At 43.6% G+C, this 20,297-nt stretch overlaps 1 protein-coding gene across 1 annotated transcript; it reads right to left on the minus strand.

Moving 5' to 3' along the window:
* Positions 1–314: 314 nt before the first annotated feature.
* Positions 315–10,776, minus strand: LOC149365459 (uncharacterized). Its single transcript, XM_089542741.1, has 2 exons — positions 6,483–10,776; positions 315–4,306 (listed from the first exon to the last, which is right to left on the minus strand). The coding sequence occupies exon 2, from the start codon at positions 4,236–4,238 to the stop codon at positions 3,315–3,317; it is 924 nt and encodes a 307-aa protein (XP_089398867.1). The 5' UTR covers positions 4,239–4,306; positions 6,483–10,776; the 3' UTR covers positions 315–3,314.
* Between the last annotated feature and the right edge of the window lie 9,521 nt (positions 10,777–20,297).

Raw genomic sequence — 20,297 nt, forward strand, 5'->3', positions numbered from 1 at the left:
AGGAACGTTAAGTATGACCAGCCTTGAAAGCTAGAAAACTGTAGTGGCACAGTCTCCTTTGATGAAGCCAATGCACATAACAAATGAACTCTACCACTCAGAAGTATTTGTAAACCACTCCTTCGATGCATATACAGAAATAATATGCACACCTCATAACCAAACCCACAGGCATCTAATTTACCTTCTATGCCAAATGACACTGCTTTACATGTCTACGATGTGCTTCCACAGCCATCATAAGTTGAGGCAGCTGCCTCACCAAGCTGCCAATAGCCTCTTTCTTTGTGGCTACACCATCCTTTTACACTGTATGGCCGGAAAGAAAATTTTATTCATTTCACCACAAATTCTGAAAATTACAACACATGGTTACAAGTGAAAAATATTCTCAAACAGCAACCACTTGCGAGCTGACCAGCATTATGAAAGAGCAAATGTAGTGTTGCAGCTCCCAACATATACTAGCTGAATTGCTCAATGTACGAGGGGGGACCCAAAACAAACCGAACTGAGAGCGCGCTGCCATTCGTAGACGTAGTAGAGAGTTCTACCGCTAGATGGGGTTAGTAGAGACCTTCACGAAACAGCTGTGCAGACGACATAAGTTTGTAGGCAAACATTTGAGCGTAGTGTTGTGTTTCGCTTGCAGTCATTTTGTCCCGCCTGAGAAATCTTTATGGCAAATTTAAAAGAACAAAGAGTGTGTTTGGAACAAAGAGTGTGTTTGAAGTTTTGTTTCCTGCTTGAAAAATCGGCGACTGAAGCTCACCAAATGTTGCAACAGGGTTTTAATAAGGAGGATGCTATGAGCAGCACACAGGTTTTCGAGTGATTTGGGCGCTTCAAACGTGGTGAGATGAGAGTCGAAGACCAAACGTCTCGAAACGATGAAAACGTTGAAAAAATCCGTCAAAAAATGAACAAAGATCGTCGTTTCACGATCGACCAAATTTCAGAAGAGACAGGTGTGAGTTGGAGCTCAAGTCAGCGAATTTTGACTGAGCAGTTGCAAATGAGACGTGTTTCCGCTAAATTTGTTCCTCGTATTCTCACACAGGATCAAAAGAACATTCGATTGAATTTGAGCCGAGATTTAAAAAAAGATTTTCAAGTGATCCAGACTTCTTGGCCAGTCGTTACAGGTGATGATGGTTGGGGTCACGGGTATGACCCAGAAACTAAGCAAGCGTCAAGCCAGTTTAAGTCTCCCAACTCTCCGAGACCAAAAAAAGCAAGACAGATGAAGTCGAATGTGAAGACAATGATCTGAGAGGATGTGCGGAGGAAACGCCCGGAACTTTGGCGATCAGGTGACTGCTTCCTTCATCACGACAACGCCCCCGCACACATGGCCTTACGAGTGACCCACTATTTGGCCTCTCGGGGATAGACTGTCGTTCCCCACCCTCCATATTCACCAGACCTAGCCCCGTGCGACTTTTTTTGCTTTCCTAGAATAAAGAAAATTATAAAAGGGAAGCGTTTTGGTTATGTGGAGGCCGTACAAACCACTTCGCAAAGGGCACTGGACGATATCAAATTTGAAGAGTTCCAGAGATGCTTCAAACAGTAGGAAAAAAGACTTGACGAGTGCATCGCATTTCATGGAGAGTACTTTAAAGGTGACTGAAGGAGTTTTCTGCAAGAGTTAATAAATAAAGTTTTTATGCAAAAAATCCGGTTTCTTTTGGGTCCCCCCTCGTAAATGGGTAAGTGCTCCATCAAACTCTGTTTTCAACAACTCTAACTCCACAAGCTGTTATAAATATCAAATATTTTCATGTAATGGTCACCCCATAAATGCAGTCGCCAAAGCAAGTTCCATAAGTTTTGATAAGAACAACATGTATGAGAGCTCGCTGTAGGAATGCTTCAATGTCACTAAGCCACTAGGGTAAAATACAATAAAACAACTGCTGCTGTGGCAGTAATGCAAAACTCTGTCAGCTAATCTAAATCAGCTTTGTCAAGACTGACAATGCTGAGGACACGACTTGTAACAAAACTACGCCAAATTTATAGAGATGGCAATTTGACAAAGGTTAACCAGGAATCGTGCGACATAACTTCCCTCATAATTTTTTTAAAAATTTAAACAAACAGAACACTCGCGAAACCTGCCAGCAAATGCGACAAATGCATCTTTGTGTCCCTGCCGTGGTCTCCAATAACATGGCCATGACACAAGCATGAAAAGATGAATAACTTGAACACATCTCAAGCTTGTTGGTTGTTCATCACAACTCAAAACAGCACAAAACTTCACAAGGATGCAGAAAGGGAAGACGAGACACAGCGCTGTGTCTCGTTTTTTCTTTCTGTGTGCTTGTGATGTCTGCACTGTTTTTGCATCAATATGAGAACAGACTTTACTCGAGGTATTAAACGCAAAAAAAGAAAAATTCTTTTACACTACTGTACGGATTTGTAAGCGCGTGCCAAAAACTCGCCTTCAAAAGTGACGGTCGCTTTAAAAACCCAATTTTCCTTCACCCACATATGCTTTTGCCGGTGCATGGCCAAGAAATCGTCAGCAATGCGCACAGCTAACACTCGTTAATTAAGTCAATTAGGAAACTCCGGATAATGCCAGTGTAAATGTACAGTGTCAGACGCCCGCAAACTTGGACGCTATAGACCTAGCACTGGATCATTCGAATGGGCTCCTGAAGGGAAGCTGCCTCTACGAATGGGATGAAAATGTCAAAATAGTCCCAACCAAACATGAATTCAATGCTGCACAGTTAACCACACACGCCCGACAAGGAGGCCCTTTCTATTTTCATGCAGCTCTGCCTCAATGCTCCCGGCAGATTTCCCGCGAAATGCATTGCCTGAAATGTCAAAAAAAATCATTGTTGCTCTGTTTTCACCTCAATAGCAGGCGACCACTGCCCAATCTTTCACCAAGTATATTTGCTGTGATGCAAGCAGCTTTTAGTTTCTTTCGAGGATGTTTGATAGATTAAATTTTTTCTAGTTCCTTGAAATCTGAATTACCAAGCTTTTACTATATTATACACACAACTATAAATCTTGCTGTTCTAATAAACTAATATTAATAATAATCTGTTAAATCTAATAAGTGATGCCATGCGCACATGCCATGCCAGTCCCAGTCAATCAAAGCATTACCTCGGTATTATCATGCTTCTTATGATCAGGAGGAAGGACCTGACAAAAGTGCTTTCTGCCTATGTAAGTTGAGGCCATGTAAAGTTGTATACTTTTTGTAACGTGGATAACGTAATCTAGATAGGTAAGCTAGCAATGGCTCTCACATCTAATGTTAGGAAATAAGCAACAAACCTTCATAAAACTGTGGTATTCTGAGAGTGTTGTGTGATTTCATGGCGTTTTAAATGGTACTTTTCCTTGAATGCCACTGAGCAGAACTGACACTGATGTGGTTTTTCCCTCTTGTGCGCCCGCACATGCTTTGCCAGGGCTGCATTCCGGGCAAAGACCATGGGGCAAAGCTGGCACTTGTATGGCTTCTCACCCAAGTGGTCGCGAACATGTTCCGATAAGGTCGCTCTAAATGAAAAGCTGCGCCCGCAGTAGTCGCACTTGTGTGGCCGCTCACCCGTGTGGGTACGAATGTGGTCCTTCAGGGTGCTCTTGAGAGCAAAGCTGCTCCCGCAGTGGTTACACTGGTATGGACGCTCACCCGTGTGAGTGCGAAGGTGTGCCAACAAAGATTTCTTTCGAGCAAAGCTGCTTTTACAGTGGTTGCACTGATGGGGACGCTCACCCGTGTGGGTAAAAAGGTGGTCTGTAAGGGTGACCTTTTGAGCAAAGCAGCACCCGCATTGGTCACACTTGTATGGACGATCACCCGTGTGAGTGCGAAGGTGTGCCAACAGAGTTCCCCTTTGAGAAAAGCTCTTTTCACAGTGGTCACACTGATACGGACGCTCACCCGTGTGGGTACGAAGGTGTCTCACCAGGTGGCTCTTGCAAACAAAGCTATTTCCACAGTGGTTGCACTGATACGGACGCTCACCCGTGTGGGTACGAAGGTGTACAATGAGGTTGCTCTTTTGAGCAAACCTGCTTTCACAGTGGTCGCACTGGTAGGGATGATCACCCATGTGGGTGATAAGGTGAGGCTCTAGGAGGGTTTCCTTCGCGAAGCCCCTGCTGCTGTGGCTGGACTGATACAGCTGCTGGCTGGTGTGTTCACCTTGGTGGTTTTCAGCGGTGCTGCAAGGACTTGGCATCGTGTGCTGCATATGGGTGCTGCCATCGTGCAAGTTTTCCCCAGGCAAGATACCATGCTCGGGATCAGCTTTGTCCAGACCTGCAGCAAGAAAGGCAGGGGATTTTCAATGAAATGCGAGACCACATGTGTCCATGGGCGTCCGGAAGGGGGGGCAAGGGGGGGCGGTTGCACCCCCCTGGAATTGCAAATATTATTTATGCACTAGCAGAAAACAACTACACAGCTTGATTAGCACATTTAGGTGATATTAACTTATCGGATTTTGCTTATTGAGTTCAATTCTTTGTTCATTAATAAATTCCAATGTTTGTTCTCCAAGCCTAGCACTAATTTGCTGCTGCTAATTTTTGTTTCATGTGCGCACTTCAAACCACAAGTAGTTCCTTTTTGGTGCTAACCTACCGCCTCCCTCATACCCGGCCATCGGGTGCAACCCCCTGGAAAAAGTTCTGCGGACGCCCCTGCATGTGTCACAGTTTTCAGTGGTGAAGCCAGAAACCTATTAATCTAAAAGGCATACAATATTGAAGCTAACATGTTTACTGTCAGGGTAAACAGGTTGATCTTAAAAAAAAAAAAAAAACTCAGCTTTCTAGAAAATATCCTACTTATAAATATGCATGCAGTTGGAGGGATGTTTTAGCTTTTGATTTATTATTTAAAGCAGTGGGCACACTCTGTAACCAACTTAAAAACTGGAGCTATTGTGGGGCAAAGTGCATGTATGATCCATAGTTTTAAGGCTGGGATGTTGCAAGTCTGCCCAACAGTTTTTCATGAATAAATGAATGTGAGTGAGCTTTGACCCTTGGCAATGTACACTGGTAAAGACAGCATTCAATCTGCATAATAAAGCTACAACCGTAATTACCGTGCACATTGAAAGAACGCCTTTAAGAAAGTACTGGAGAAACACTGCTGAAGGACAAGTTTCCTTTCTAGAAATGTAGCCAAATGCTCAATAGTAAGTTAAGGTAAGCTGTCACGAAAGAAAATAAAATATTCAGGATATTTGCAATGGCACACAGTATCATCTCAAGTATCATTTCTGAGTGTATGCTTTGCGGGCTACCTTGTTCCGTTTATTGTACCAACAAAGCAAATAATTGTACTGCTGTTCGCAAGAAAATGTAAGGAATCAATTCTTTCTTACAGTGCCAGAAAAAAGAAAGCTATCTGATGAAAATTACATGCAGGTTGATACTACCCAGCTGCTATGCAATGAAGAAATAACTAAAACACAAGCATGAGCTCTGAATGTCAAGATAGCGAACTAAAAGAAAACCTATTGCAAAGATAACACTTTTCTGCTAAGCCTAGCGTGATGCGGTCTGGTGTTCTGAAAAAAAATAAAGAGTAATTTAAGTAAGATTACAAACAATTTTCTGTCAGCAGTGTCGCCAATGAAATGCACAGGACTAAAAGTAAGCATAAATCACTACTACCACAACACAATGAACCAGACTAGACTATCTTTGCTACCAGCACATGGAATCAGGAGCACATGAACAAAATGCTTCGGTGGACATCAGGTAAAGCAGTAGAGGTTAATATTTATCCAAGAATATCTGGCTGCATAACAAAAAAATATATTACTACCACTTTTCAGAGCTCACTTTATATGAAAGTTGCATGAAAAAGCATAAAGAAATAATAAGCAGTAAAATAATGAGACAAGGAAATAAAATTAAAGGATGGGGCATCACAATGAAATCCCAAGACCTACAGCAGTGAAACTACAGCACAAAAAGCAAGATCTAGTATGATGCACAAAATGCACAGCCACACAACAGACACTTTTTCTACTGGAGGTGTTTTACTTTGTGTACTCAGTTCAGAAAAAAATACAGAAGATAGAGAAAATGTGCAACATCATGTACTGTAACGTACTGGATCACAAGGCTTCCTCATGCTACATCTACACACAATATCACACGTGGAATGTCTGATGACATCCTTTGTTCATGTTGCAGTGATGGGTCACGGAAAATGGCAGCGCAAAAGAAACGGGGACGAATAAGGAGAATCAGTAGGCTGGTAGGTAGGTTCAGTTGGTAGTTGAGCACTTGTCCTGTCGTGCATGTTTTGTCATCTTTGTGCCCGATTGTTTTATGCTGCCACTTTCCATGATGAATCCCTGAGTAGCCCACACCAAGATATTAGTCGATGCAGTGATGTGGTTGTGCTCTAGGCAGCAACAAGGCAGCGTCTGACATGCCCCACTTTGTGCACCGCCACCGCAATCTGAGATCACCGGATGTGCAATTTCAAGCTGTTCAGGCTGCAATCCCTGGCAGCAGTGGCTTCCAAAGATCCTCCCCCTGGTAGCTTGTGTACTCTTTGGGTTGCGTACATTGGTTTTGATGCCTGCAAAATGCAACGGTGCAAACAACTTGCAGAACAAAACCAGCATAGCCACAGTTGAAAAATGCGGCAGAATAATTTGAAACCCTATTCTTTGATACGATAGCCTCCCTTTCTTGTGGTAGATAGTGTCTGTAAACCGTGATGTCGAGAACAAGCTATACAATTAGTACTGTAACTCTGTGCAACTGCGTGGACAAGACTGCCGCACTACTCAGGTTGCGTACAGTGGAAATGATGAGAGAGAATCCGAGACTAAACACCTGAGAGCCAGTAATCTTGTTTTAAAAATACTACCAATAAAATAATACTGCTGATCTTACTGATTCCAAGAAGTGCATTTGCTAGTAGCAGCGCAGCACCGCTGGCAGAATAGTGAGAGTCTGCCTTTCTGAAAACACTCAACATGATAGGAAAGAGACTAGGCAAAGTAAAATTACAGTCTGCCAACTTGCTTTCAAATCTTCGAACTAACCCAAGTAAGTTCTGATGTCTTATAATAAATGAATCTAGTCTATCCCTAAACGACAAGCTTCACCAAGAACATGTTTGCCAAATGAGTTGCTTTTCTCAGCCGTTAAAGTTATTTAATTCTGCAAATGATCATTCCTCATGTGCAGCATTCCGCTGTCTGCTCTTCTACTACTCCGTTTTTGCATGCTTAGCTAAAACATCCAATACGAGGGCATTTGTTGAGCTCAACAGCACTGGTGCAAGATGACATTAGTGCGTGCCGGTTGCTAAAATGATGGCAGAGCAAAGTCAGTGCCTTTGTTCTGTTTGTTTGCTTACAGGCCCAACTTATCATCATCATCAAACTGACTACGCCTACTGCAGGGCAAAAGACTCTCCCATGTCTCTCCAATTAACCCTGTCCCTTGGCAACTGCAGCCCCTATATCCCAGCAAACTTATTAATCTCATCCACCCATTTAACTTCCTGCCGCCTTCTGCTATGCTGCCGCCCCCTGATCCACTCCATCACCTTTAAGGACCAGCGGTTATCTTGCCTTCGCATTACATGCCCTGCCCAAGCCTATTTCTTCCTCTTGATTTCGTCTAGGATGTCACTAACCCACGTTTGTTTCCTCACCCACTGACCGCTTCCAGTCGCTTAATGTTGCACCTATCATTTTTTCTTTCCATAACTCGCTGTGTTCTCCTTAACTTAAGCTGAACCCTTTTCGTTAGTCTCCATGTTTCTTTCCCGTAGGTGAGTGCCGGTAAGATACAGGTGTTGCATACTTTTGTCTTGAGGGATATTGGTAAACTGCCATTCATGATTACCAGATATATAGTCTTAAAAGAGACCGACAATTGAATCTGAAGCACCCCACTTTTTCTGCACCGCGGAAGCCTGTCTATAGTGCTCGATTAGAAAACAGTTTTGATAGGAATACTGAAGAAAACTTTTACTGAGAATTTTTCAATCAATGGACACTACTGCTTTATGTGTCCTGATGCTGGAAACTATGATCAGTGAGCAGAATGGTGATTGCATGCTGGCAAACATGACCAACTAAAAATTAATATAGTTCCAGCTGCCAGACATTAATTACAACTTTAGAGTTCACTGCAGTTTATACACCCAAGGTTGTTGCAGCAGAGTAGTGTATGCCTTATGACGGCAACTTTTGAGGAACTTGGTTACCGCTTAAACCAAGAAATTGGTTTATGGTTTATGGGGTTTAACGTCTCAAAGCAACTCAGGCTATAAGGGACATCGTATTGGAGGGCTCTAAATAATTTCGACCACCTGGGGTTCTCTAAGAGGCACTGACATCGCACAATACACAAGCCTCAAACATTTGAGCTCCTTCGAAATCAACCAAGAAAGTAAAAATGCTGGCACCATCTAGAAACACTGCCTTGAAGCTCTTCATCTAAGATGCGAAGAGAGTGTTGCTATTGAAGGGCATATTGGAGAGAAGGTAAGCTACTATAAAGTATGACCAACAATCCTGAAAGAAAAAAAAATGCTGTGCACATAGCAACAAATGAGTTATATTTCACCAATGTGGTCACGTGGTGGAATACATCAATAATGCATAGCTTTCACCGCAGGACAGCACTTCAGTATGTTTTATGCGTCTTTCAAAGTCAGATAAGTATTGTAACTTCTGATTTCTTCGATGCTACAGTGCCCGATTCTTACAATATACAAGGCAAGATCTTTTCATTTCCACCACAATCTCACGATAGGTTCCGGCCAGTAGCCAATCCCTAAGGCAAGGATCTCACTTTGGCAGCCTCTGGCCATTTTTCACAATGTTTGCACGATTGCTGCCGTCCTCTTGGTTATGACAAAAGAGAAGTTTTAGATCATTAGAATAATAAATGTATTCAAGTTTCAAAGGTAAAGGTTACTGTTAGCAATAACTGTTGGCACAAGTAGAATCAGCAAAAACGTAGCGCATAAATCAATGCAGAACTATCTAATATGTCTCACTGGTTCGTGCAAAATAAACTAGCTCTGAACGAGAAAAAAATCAAATGCATGGTGATCCACTACCGGTGTAGATTAGTCACTTCAAATATTAAAATAAAATGAAGAATTCTGAACTTGAAAGGGTTGGTTCATTCAAGTACCTTGGCATAATAATAGACAACCACTTGAATTAGCAAGCGCACATCAACTCAGTCTGCGCAAAGCTATCATCTGGCCGTCATACACTACTAAAAGGTTGGAATTATTTTGACGAAGAGGTGTTAAGATTGCATTTACAAAAAACCACTAATCATATTGTATACACACTTGGGGATGGACATACACAACATTTCGTCAACCACAAAGGCAACTACAAAAATGTGTTGTGTTGTGTTCGGTTTATTGGCGCATAAGCGGCTAAGGCTATCATGCGCCAAGAACAAGGTATGGAAAAATTGGCTTGAGCAGAGTGTGAAAACAAAGTTGATAAAAACGGTGGTGTAAAGGGCCTAAAAGTTATCTTTATTACCTGGCTGATTAAATACAAACTTTTTAGAAATGGCTGTTTGCAGAAGCTTTTAAAAGTTGGTTAACCTCCGTGGACATCCTTGGCTTGGCAAGGATCTCGAGGCTCCCAACAACTCAGATAAAAACCTCAGCCTCCTTCTCAGGACTGAGAAAGTGGCTGAGGTGTATCGTTCTAAGTAGAGAAGCACAGGGTCAGAACATTACAGCTATTGAAGAACACCAGCTTCCCTTAAAAAGCTAAAAACATCAAGTATACTAACGGGTGCATGTTCAGCTAAAATCAACGCTGGATGAAATGGGATATGTTCTTTGTAAAATGTAGCAAAATATTTTTTCCTTAATGATTCAAGTTTTGTGCATGATAGTAGTATGTGGTTTACAGTAAGTTCATGTCCGCATTGCTCGCAAACAGGTTTGTCTTTGTTTGTTAGCAGGAAGTTGTGGGTGAGATGTGTGTGTCCAATACGGAGACGGCATAAAATAACTTCGCTGAATCGTTTTTGGTGTGAGCAAGATTTCCATTCGTCTAGAATGGGTTTTACTAAATGTAGCTTATTATTTCTTTCGATATTCCATTGCGACTGCCATTTATTTCTTAATTTGCACTGCACCAACTTCATACCATCTTTGTAGGGAATGTACACTTTCTTTATTTCTTTGTTCCGAGCTTTTCCAGCACATTCATCTGCCTTCTCATTGCCAGTGATTCCGATGTGACTGGGAACCCAGCAAAATTTTATGTCTTGTCCCTGTATTGTGGCGCTTGTTATGTTGTGTATGATGTCACCAATTAGTGGTGTCACTGCATTTCTATGGTGAAGTGAGGTTAGTATGCTAAGAGAATCAGTGTAAATGATACTGTTCTGAATGTTCTCATTTATTACTTTTTCTACCGCCACCGAGACTGCGTAACACTCGGCGGTGAAAATGGATGCACACTCAGGTAGCCGTACTGTTTTTTCCCAATTAGTCTGAACCACAGCACTTCCGACATATTGTGCTGATTTTGATCCATCAGTATAAAATGCTTCTTATTCTCCGTATTTTTCGTTTAGTGCTAAATACTCTTGCAATATCTGTTCATGCGGTGTATGTTTCTTCTGAAATTGTGTTAATGTGAAGTCGCACACAGATGGTAGGCAGTACCAAGACGGGAGTGGATCAGGTTTGCAGGCAATATTAGGCAATGTGTTCATTATGTCTAGTTCTTGGCATTTCTCTTCAAAGCGGAGAAGGAGTGGTCTGATTGCTAGAGGTTTGTTGGTAAATAGTGTTCGAGATGGGCACTTTGTAACGAGTGGGTAACAGAGGTGTTTAGGCTGGGAACGGATCTTTAAAATGTATGAGCATGTGAGCATCGTTCTTCTGTCTGCATGTGGTGGTTCATTGGTTTCTACATACAGGCTTTTTATGGGTGATGTCCTGTAAGCACCAGTTGAAAGACGCAAACCCAAATTGTGCACAGGGTCCAGTCGCTTCAAGTATGACGGCCTTGCTGATCCATACACTATGCAACCATAGTCTAAAACGGAACGTACTATAGAGCGATAAATGTGTAGAAGGCATACCCAATCAGAACCCCAGTGTTTGCGTGAAAGGACTTTCAGTATATTCAGTGATAGCGACGCTTCCTTTTTCAGTGCGTTTATGTGAGGCAGGAAAGTAAGTTTTTTGTCGAAGGTGATGCCTAGAAATTTGTGTTCATTTTTTAAAGGCAGTTCGGTTTGGTTTAGGTGTAATGTGGGATCTGTGTGCAAGCCTTGTTTGAGTGAAAAAAGTAAGGTCGCTGTTTTCTGTGGTGAGAACTGGAAACCATTCTTGTCTGCCCATGTTGCAGTTTGTTGATTGTAAGCTGTACTTGTCTTTCGCATGTAGATATATTGGAAGATGTGCACACTATCTAAAGATCGTCAACACAGACTGAACACATAATGGACCTTGGGATTATTTTCTTCATAGAATTCATTTTTACAACGAAGAGAGTAGCGCTTAAAATGCACCCTTGAGGCACTCCATTTCCTGAATAAAATTCCTCGAAAGGGTTGAGCCTAGGCGGACATTAAATGAATGGTTAGACAAAATGTCTTTAATGGAGCTCAGCATTCTGCCACAGATAACGAGCTCAGCTAAGTCTTGAAGAATCCCGAGCCTCCAGGTAGTATCGTATGCTTTCTCTAAATCAAAAAAGACGCTAAGACAGAGTTGTTTGTGTATAAAAGCTTTTCTGACAGTATTTTCAAGGCGGACTAGGTGATCTGTAATGGAGAATCCCTTTTTAAATCCACACCGATGGATATCAAGAAGTTCGCAGGATTGAAGAACAAAAGTTAATCTTATATTAACGCTTTCAAAGGATTTGGCGAGACAATTGGTTAAGGCTATGGGTCTATAACAGTTAGGAGAGGTTGGGGGTTTACTAGGTTTAAGAAACGGTACAATGATAGCTTTCTTCCAGGCTTCAGGTATTTTCCCAGATATCCAAACTGTGTTAAAGAATCTTAAAAGTGCGTCCACGGCTGGCTCGGAAAGATGGGCAAGCATTTCACAATGTATTTCGTCGGGTCCTGGAGCAGTTTTTTTGCCGGCAGATTGTACTCTATTGATTTCTTGGAGGGTAATTAGACTATTGTATTCTTGATTTGCACCTCCACTTGTTGGAAGCCTCTGTTTTTCAGCTGTGTTTTTGTAGTTTAGAAAGGACTTCGTATAGTGTGATGAACTTGAAACTGCAGCGAAATGTTCCCCAAATATGTCTGCCTGTTCCTCTATGTTTGTTTGTGTGCCAGGTGTTGTTAAAAAAGGAATTGTGAATGGTGAAAAGTTGCCGTTTAATTTTCGAACCTGCTCCCACATTTTTTTAGATGGGATTTGACTGTTGATAGATGAAACATAATTCTGCCATGATGCTTTCTCGGCACAGCGACGGGCGTACCGAGCTTTAGCTTTTGCCTTTTTAAAATTTAAGAGATTTTCATGAGACGGATACCTACGGAATTTACCCCAAGCTCTACTTTGTTGTTTTTTAGCTTCTTTACAGTCTTTTGTCCACCATACTTTATGGTTTTGTCGTGCCGCTCCTGACGACTGAGGAATAGCTGTGAGTGCAGCAGTTATGATACAATTAGTGAACTTTTCGTTTATCTGGTTGATGGTGAGATTTTCTAAAACTATATTTTCTAAAGTTGCCTTTGCTCTAAAAAGTGACCAGTCGGCGAGGTGAAGCTTCCAGCGCCGCGGCCTTGTGGGGATTATTTCCGGTGGGGATGTTAAAGCAATTAGTATAGGGAGGTGATCGCTGCCATATGGGTTGTCAATGACGTCCCATTTAAACTCGTTAAAAACAGAAGGTGAACAAAACGACAAATCTGAACAGGTCATTTTCCCTGAGGTAGGGGAGCAGCATGTGGCCTTTTCTGTGTTTAAAAGGCATACACTATTTGTGAGAATAAAATCTTCGATTATTTGACCCCTAGAGTCACAGCGCTTGCTTCCCCAAGTACTAGATATGGTTCCGGAAGTTCATTGATTAGTTCTTGTAGATCGTGGACTCTTAATGTAAAATGTGGAGGAATATACACAGAACAGATGGAAATTGTTTTATAGCTGACGACCCTGACCGCAACGGCTTCAAGCTTGGTTCTGTGTTTGATTTCTCGAGCAGGGTCGCCGCTTTGAACGACAATCACGACGCCTCCCGAGAGTCTATTTGCCTGCTCACGATCGCGTCTAAAAATTTTATGTTTCAGGATATTCATATGTTGTGGACCTAGATTGGTCTCCTGAAGACATAAAGCTACGCGCGAGATTGACCCTAGAATATCTTTTATGTCATTAGAATCTCTCAACATTCCTCTACAGTTCCACTGAACTAGAAAAGCCATGTTTACGTTTCGGGGCAGGAATGATAAGGAGTTTACTTATGTTGTGGGGCCGTTATGACGGCCCTGTCTTTTTTCCGCTCAAGAGAGCTATTCCGCCGCTGTAAAGCAGGCAGGCTGTGAGTTACGTCCATCACCTCCTCAGAGGTGCTGGACGACCGCGGAGAAGCCTCGGGTGTGTGGGTTTCAGGCCTCCCCCGACGGGGGGAAGTCCTGCCGGATGCCGACCCATTGGCCGGCACTCCCTGGCTTGGAGTTGGCAAAGCAGCCTTCGCTGTCCCTGCCTGGGGCATGGATGGCCCTGCCAGAGGCGCGGTGGAAGTGGCCTCGGCAGGTGCCGGAGTGCTGTGTGGTGCTACGCCCCTGCGCACCACATCAGCGAAGTTTGGTTTCGCTGTGAAGGAGAATGTATTTGTAAGTGCAAAACGCCTTCTGGCTTCTTTAAATGAAATGTTTTCTTTGGTCTTTATGGTGATGATTTCTTTCTCCTTTTTCCAGGACAGACACACCCTGGAGTACGCAGCGTGGTCTCCTTTGCAGTTTGCGCAGCGTAGTGCTGCGTCACATTCCTCAGACTGGTGGTCCTTTGAAGCACATTTCACGCAGATTTTGCGGCCGCGGCAGCTCTGCAAGCCATAGCCAAACTTCTGGCAATTGAAACAGCGACGGGGATTGGGTATGTAGTGCCTGACGTTGACTTTCAAGTATCCTACTTCGATTGCTTCGGGCAAGCTGCTGGTGTAAAATGTAAGGACGTAAAATGTAAAATGAAATGTAAATGTAAAATGTAACGGTGTTTAGTGTCTATTTCCTTGTTATCCTTGCAGATTTTGATCCTGTGGACATCGATTACATTTTGGTTGGAAAGTCCTTGAAGCATTTCGGTTTCTATTAGGTGGATAAAGTCAGCCTCTGTGATAACGCCTTTGACTGAGTTGAGGGATCGGTGGGGAGACACGGAGACAGAGATGTCCCCTATAAAAGCAATGTTTGCGAGTTTCGAGCACTGGATGCTCTCGCGTAGTTCAAGGAGTAGGTCACCGCTAGACATTTTGGATACCTTGTAGCCAGGCCCTAAGGTATCTGTTAAGCATTTGGTAACAAGAAATGGGGATATGATTCGGGCTTGCTTTTTTTCACAGTTACTGTGTATAACATGAAGTTTTGTGAAAGTTGGTTTTTTTTCATGAAAAAGTCTGCTGCTTCGTTCCGCCCTCTTTTGAGAGAGAGTGATCAGGTTTGGAAAGGGGGGGAGCCATAAAAAATTTAATCTCTAGGGTCATTGTGCCAGCCACCAACCATGGAGTCCAACAAGGGGACGCGACAGGAACTTCAAAGAAAGTCCTGCCCACGCCAGCTGTACACCTTAACTATAACCAAATATGACGCAACTCAGGGTAGTTGGCCACACAAGGTTAACCCTTGCCACCAGGAAAAAAAGGAAAAAACCAAGAAGGGAGGAGGATACAGGAAGGTTGTAAGAAAGGAGATAGGACAGTGAAAGATGGAGAGGAGAACAGGAAAAGGCGACTGACGATTTCCCCCGGTCGGGTCAGGCCGGAGGTGCCGTCTACGGGAAGCTGGGGCCAAAGTGGTGGGTTGCCTCGGCTCAACCACCAGGATCCCCTTTTCCCCGGACACGGCGATGCCACGCACGGCTAATCGCGGGTGCTCGGGTCCGTGGTGACGCACTGCTCACCATCATCCCCCTGCGGGGATGTCCCTGCGGATGCTCGGGTTAACCCCGTGGTGTCGCCACTCACCAACGTCCGCATGTTGCAGACGCCCCTGCGGGGAGCGTTGCTATTGAAGGGTACATTGGAGAGAATATTTCTGCCCCGTAGGCGAGTGCCGGTAAGATACAGCTTTTGCATACTTTTATCTTGAGGAATATTGGTAAACTGCCATTCATGCTTCCCACATATTTATTCTTAAGGAGACTGACAATTGAATCTGAAGCACCCCACTTTTTTCTGCACCGCAGAAACCTGTCTAAAGTGCTCAATTACAAAACAGTTTTGTTAGGAATACTGAAGAAAACTTTTACTGGGAATTTTTCAATCAATGAACACTACTGCTTTATGTGTCCTGGTGCTGGAAACTAGGATCAGTGAGCACAATGGTGATCGTATGCTGGCAAACATGATCAACTAAATATTAATATAGTTCCACCTGCCAGACATTAATTACAACTTCAGTATAGCTTAGAGTTCATTTCAGTTTATACACCCAAATTTGTTGCAGCTGAGTCGTGTACGCCTTATGACGGCAACTTTTGAGGAACTTGGTTACCGCTTAAACCAAGAAATTGGTTTACGGTTTATGGGGTTTAACGTCCCAAAGCAACTCAGGCTATGAGGGACATCGTAGTCGAGGGCTCTAGATAATTTCGACCACCTGGGGTTCTCCAAGGGGCACTGACATCGCACATTACACGGGCCTCTAGCAGTTTGCCTCCTACGAAATCAACCAAGAAAGTAATAACGCTGGCATCATCCAAAACAAAGCTTCGAAGCTCTTCATCTATGATGGGGAGAGAGTGTAGCTATTGAAGGGTACACAGGAGAGAAGATAAGCTATTATGAAATACGATCAACAATCCTGAAAGAAAAAAAACGCTATGCACATAGTAAAAAATAAGTTATATTTTATCGATGTACCAACTAGTGCACTGCACGGGCTCGGGCCGGCCCGAAAGCCCGGGCCGGGACATGATTTGTTTTGCCGGGCCTGAAGTTGCGGGCCCGAGCCGGGCTCGGGGGCTTAAAGCTGCGGACCCAGGTAAGGCTTGGGTCCATACAGAAACGGCTGGTGCCTGACTATTCATTCACTATTGCAGAGTGAAGTACACAACTGCGGCATTGGAGCAACGACACGGATGAGCTATGGGTTATCGTACTCGCTGAGAAAAAAACTAAGCTTTATTCATTGACTTATTTATTTCATTATTTCCCCGCCGCGGTGGCTTAGTGGTCAAGGCGCTTGATTACTGAGCCGGGGAACCAGGGTTTGCTCTTAGCCTCGGCGGCCGCATTTCTGTTTAGGCGGCAAGCATGACAGCCATGTACTTCGGGGTATCATTGCTCGTTCAAGAAACCCAGGTGGTCGAAATGATCCGGAGCCCTCTGCTTCGGTGTCTCTCACAGCCTGACTCCACTTGGGCCCTTAAGCCCCAAAAACATAGCTGTTATTTTATAGCTATATTTTTCTCATGTGAGAAAATTCACAAACTAAAACGTGTTTGGTTTGCTTTTTGATCAGCTGACCGGAAGGTCTCGTAAATGAAATAGCCACAAAAGCTCGCAAGAGTTTGTAAATCTAATCTCATAACCGCATCTATCCCTCCTCGCTTCTTGAGCCTGGTTGTCATGACAAGTGTTTTGCCCTGTAAGTTATCACGTTGTTTGCGCCTTATCTTCTGCTCCATCAGTAAGAGTAAAATTCAACCGGTCTCAATTGGACATTGATTGTTCGTCATCCCAAAACATACCTATATACTATTAGAAATGCATTCGGGAAGAACATATTAGTTTAGGACGCTTATAGTCTTCAAAACACACACTGTGAAATACTCAAGCCTTTTAGCTTTTTGTTTCTGTTGAAAGGCAACCAGTTCGGCTATGAGTTCAACCTGTGAGACCGCGTTCACTAAAAAAATGTCATCCCACTGCTTGCTAGGCAGCTTTAATGTTTATACTTCCGGGTGGCGAAAAATAACTGATTAAAATCACGGGGAAATGCAAACTAGTCTATTGCGTGCGTATGCAGCCCTTTTTATTTGGCTCTCAGAACTTCCAAGTTTACCTTTGCACACCTACACGAGATCACTGTCCAAAAAACGGGCCTGGCAAGCACTACTCTTAATCGCTTCCTTCTGGGTTAAAAAGAACCAACTTTCTGCAAGCCAAACTGTGGTTCAGAACCTTTGTCGGCCAGTTTCTTATCGGTTTAGTAGCAGTCTACTTGCTCAGAGTGAGCAGTAAATCTCAAGCGTTAGTGTGAAACGGGCCGGGCCGGGCCTGGGCTCGGTTTCACTCCGGGATTCACGGGCCGGTCCGGGCTCGCTAGAGCGATAATTTAGCGGGCCTGGGCCAGGCCCGAGATTGAAGCCGCGGGCCTGGGCCGGGCTTGGGCCTCAGATTGAGGCCTGTGCAGTGGTCTAATCTGGCTGTCATACACTACTAAAAGCAAGGAATTATTTTGACGATAAGGTGTTAAGAATGCAATATTTTGCATTTATTCAAAACCACTTATCGTATTGTATAGACCCTTTGGGATGGACATACACGACATATCTTCAACCACTAAGGCAGCTACAAAAACGAGGTTTGCGAATACTTACATACTCTAGCTATGACCACCCAAGAAGGTACCGTTTCACAAATTACAGGCATTGCCCTTTGACATACCCCGTGAAAAATATGACCATCACCATGAATACTGTCCCAAGAAACAACCATCCATTCCATGCATCATCATTCTACTCCTCATACCGTACCACAAGAAATGCGTTGGCGGGTAACTTCTATTTACCCCCAACGGACAGTGTGTATGGGGATGGCAACTTCAATTTAGGGGCACAAAAAAATTAAACAGCTTACAACTTTTCTACACTAGTGAAGATATGGATTTATGGTAGTGTAACGTCAAAAAGGTGACTAAGGCTATGAGGGACGCCGTAAAGAAGGGCTCCAGAAATTTCAACCACCTGGGTTCTTTAACGGGCACTGACATCGCACAGTACATGGGCCTCTAGAATTTCCCCTCCATGGAAATTTGACCACCGCGACAAGGATTGAACCCACGTCTTTCGGGTCACCAGCCGAGCGCCAAACCACTGAACCACCGCGGCGGTCCACTAGTTAAGATAGATTTTGTGTCGTTGCTTTCTCATGTTTAAGAATTATAACATCTACAATAAGTGTTTTGAGTTATAAGGTGTGTTTCCCTATGTATATATAGTGCTGCTCTTAAGCTGTATTTCCCATGAATATTTAGTGTTATATCTATACTGTACTCATGAATGCAATATCCGTTGTGAATACCTACGTAGCGTTTCCTTTTACGCATTGAAAATTTGGTTTGTATCCCTACATATATACAATGCCTGTTTAATTACACATTTGACTTGGACCCACTTGCTAGCCGCTAGCTACGGGTCCAAACAGTTTTTTTTTTTTTTTTCCCTTTTGTATAGTACAAGGAACCGAATAAACATTGAATTGAACTGAATGCTTTTGTTTGACTTGCCTGCTTACAGGATGCATTTGGGAAAAACAATTACACAAAAAAGATGGCTGCTTCTATAGTATTAAATCAAATGCCAATCTTGGTATGTTAAGAGTAGTTTTTGATTCTTGTGAATAATTATTCAGAACCAATAATTTTCAAGAAGACCAAAAATGACAAAAATGATGCATATTGGAGGCTTAACAGCTTCTAGTCTAACTAACAAAACACACCTATATATCGCAGATGTGAGGGAAGTCCATATTATGTTAAAGGGGCTCTGAAAGAGACTCAATAAATGTGCAGTGTACCTGGGATGTTAAAGGGACACTGAGGAGAAATTGAAGTTGGCTTGTATCGACAGAATACCAGCTCCAGATTACAAAAACGCCACTCATACTGACAACAAAGCTTTTGTAGCATAGAAAAGAACAAGAACCAAAATACAGGTATCGCCGCCACAGGCCAAACTCGCAAGTACAAGCGTCATGCCGTCATAGGACAAAACAGTGTTGCTAGAACCAATGGTTCTAGCAACGCTAAAACACGAGAAGCACAAATCACTGAGGCGCAGCCAATGCATGCGCAAATCTTCTTGACGTCGCCAGATGGCGCCATGTGCCCGGCAGCTACGCGCGCACCTGAAGCATCGGGACCAATCAGCGCCTGCTCCCCGGCGTTAGGCGGGCTCCCGCTATTCTGCTAGCGGTAACAAGGTACACGGTATGCTAAAGGTGTCTATTTGCGAGAGCTTCGTGGACGACTTCGAGAACGAGATCCATCGTAACGCTGGCAAAACGGCAGTGCAAACGTAAGCGAAGCGACTGTAGCGACGGCCGCAGCAGCCGATAGATGCCTTCAACGTGCGGCCGGCGGTAGCTTTCTTTTCGGCTGCTGCTAGGCCGCACTGCTGGCCACCAGAAATCACGGAGTCTGCGTCACGTCATGTTGACGTCATATTTCACGTCACTTAGTTCTCTGTCGTCATAGGAGAATCCCAAGTTTGAATCAGAGCGACGGGAAAAACCTCTTCAACTTCGAATCCAAATTTCTTAGACATAAATGCATTTTTCGCTGCCGGCCAAGTGGCAACAAAGCCATGACATGCCGAACTATCGGATTTTGCTATAAAAAAATATTAATAGTGCTCTCCTCAGTGCCCCTTTAATGGACACCGCTTCACGAATATTCCCCAGCAAGAATTTTTTAAATGCATTAGTAGAAGCTCAGTTATCTGCAGTCAAAATTTGAATTGCAGCATAGCCATACCTTTCCCTTTCCTCTCATCCCTTTTTCCACGCAGGTTGACGCTCCTCCACCAGTTGCATTGCCGACATGCGCGGGAATTCGCCGGGTTGCAGAGCTTCCCGACCCCAAGCGACGCTGCTGACCTGCCAGGGCCATGGTAGCTGCGTGTTGCCTGAAACAATCTAACCAACAGCCGTCTCCGAACAGAACAGAGCCTCCCATGCGACGGAGGAGGGCATGAACATGACAGAGTTGCCGGAAAGGACCAACCAATTTTTTATTAAATGTACAGAGGTTATGAGATTTTTGTTTTCAAGTGACAAGCATTTACTCGTCGTGTGCCATCGTTAAACCAATACGAGCTCCAACTCCTGTTTGATAAATTTGCATTGCAC

This window comes from Amblyomma mixtum, chromosome 1 (assembly GCF_055824585.1).
Source record: "Amblyomma mixtum isolate Tamu chromosome 1, ASM5582458v1, whole genome shotgun sequence".
Lineage (NCBI taxonomy): Eukaryota > Metazoa > Arthropoda > Arachnida > Ixodida > Ixodidae > Amblyomma > Amblyomma mixtum.

Excerpts from the sequence above, each read along its gene's own strand:
- LOC149365459 (XM_089542741.1), bottom strand. The coding sequence starts at position 4,238 with ATGCAGCACACGATGCCAAGTCCTTGCAGCACCGCTGAAAACCACCAA.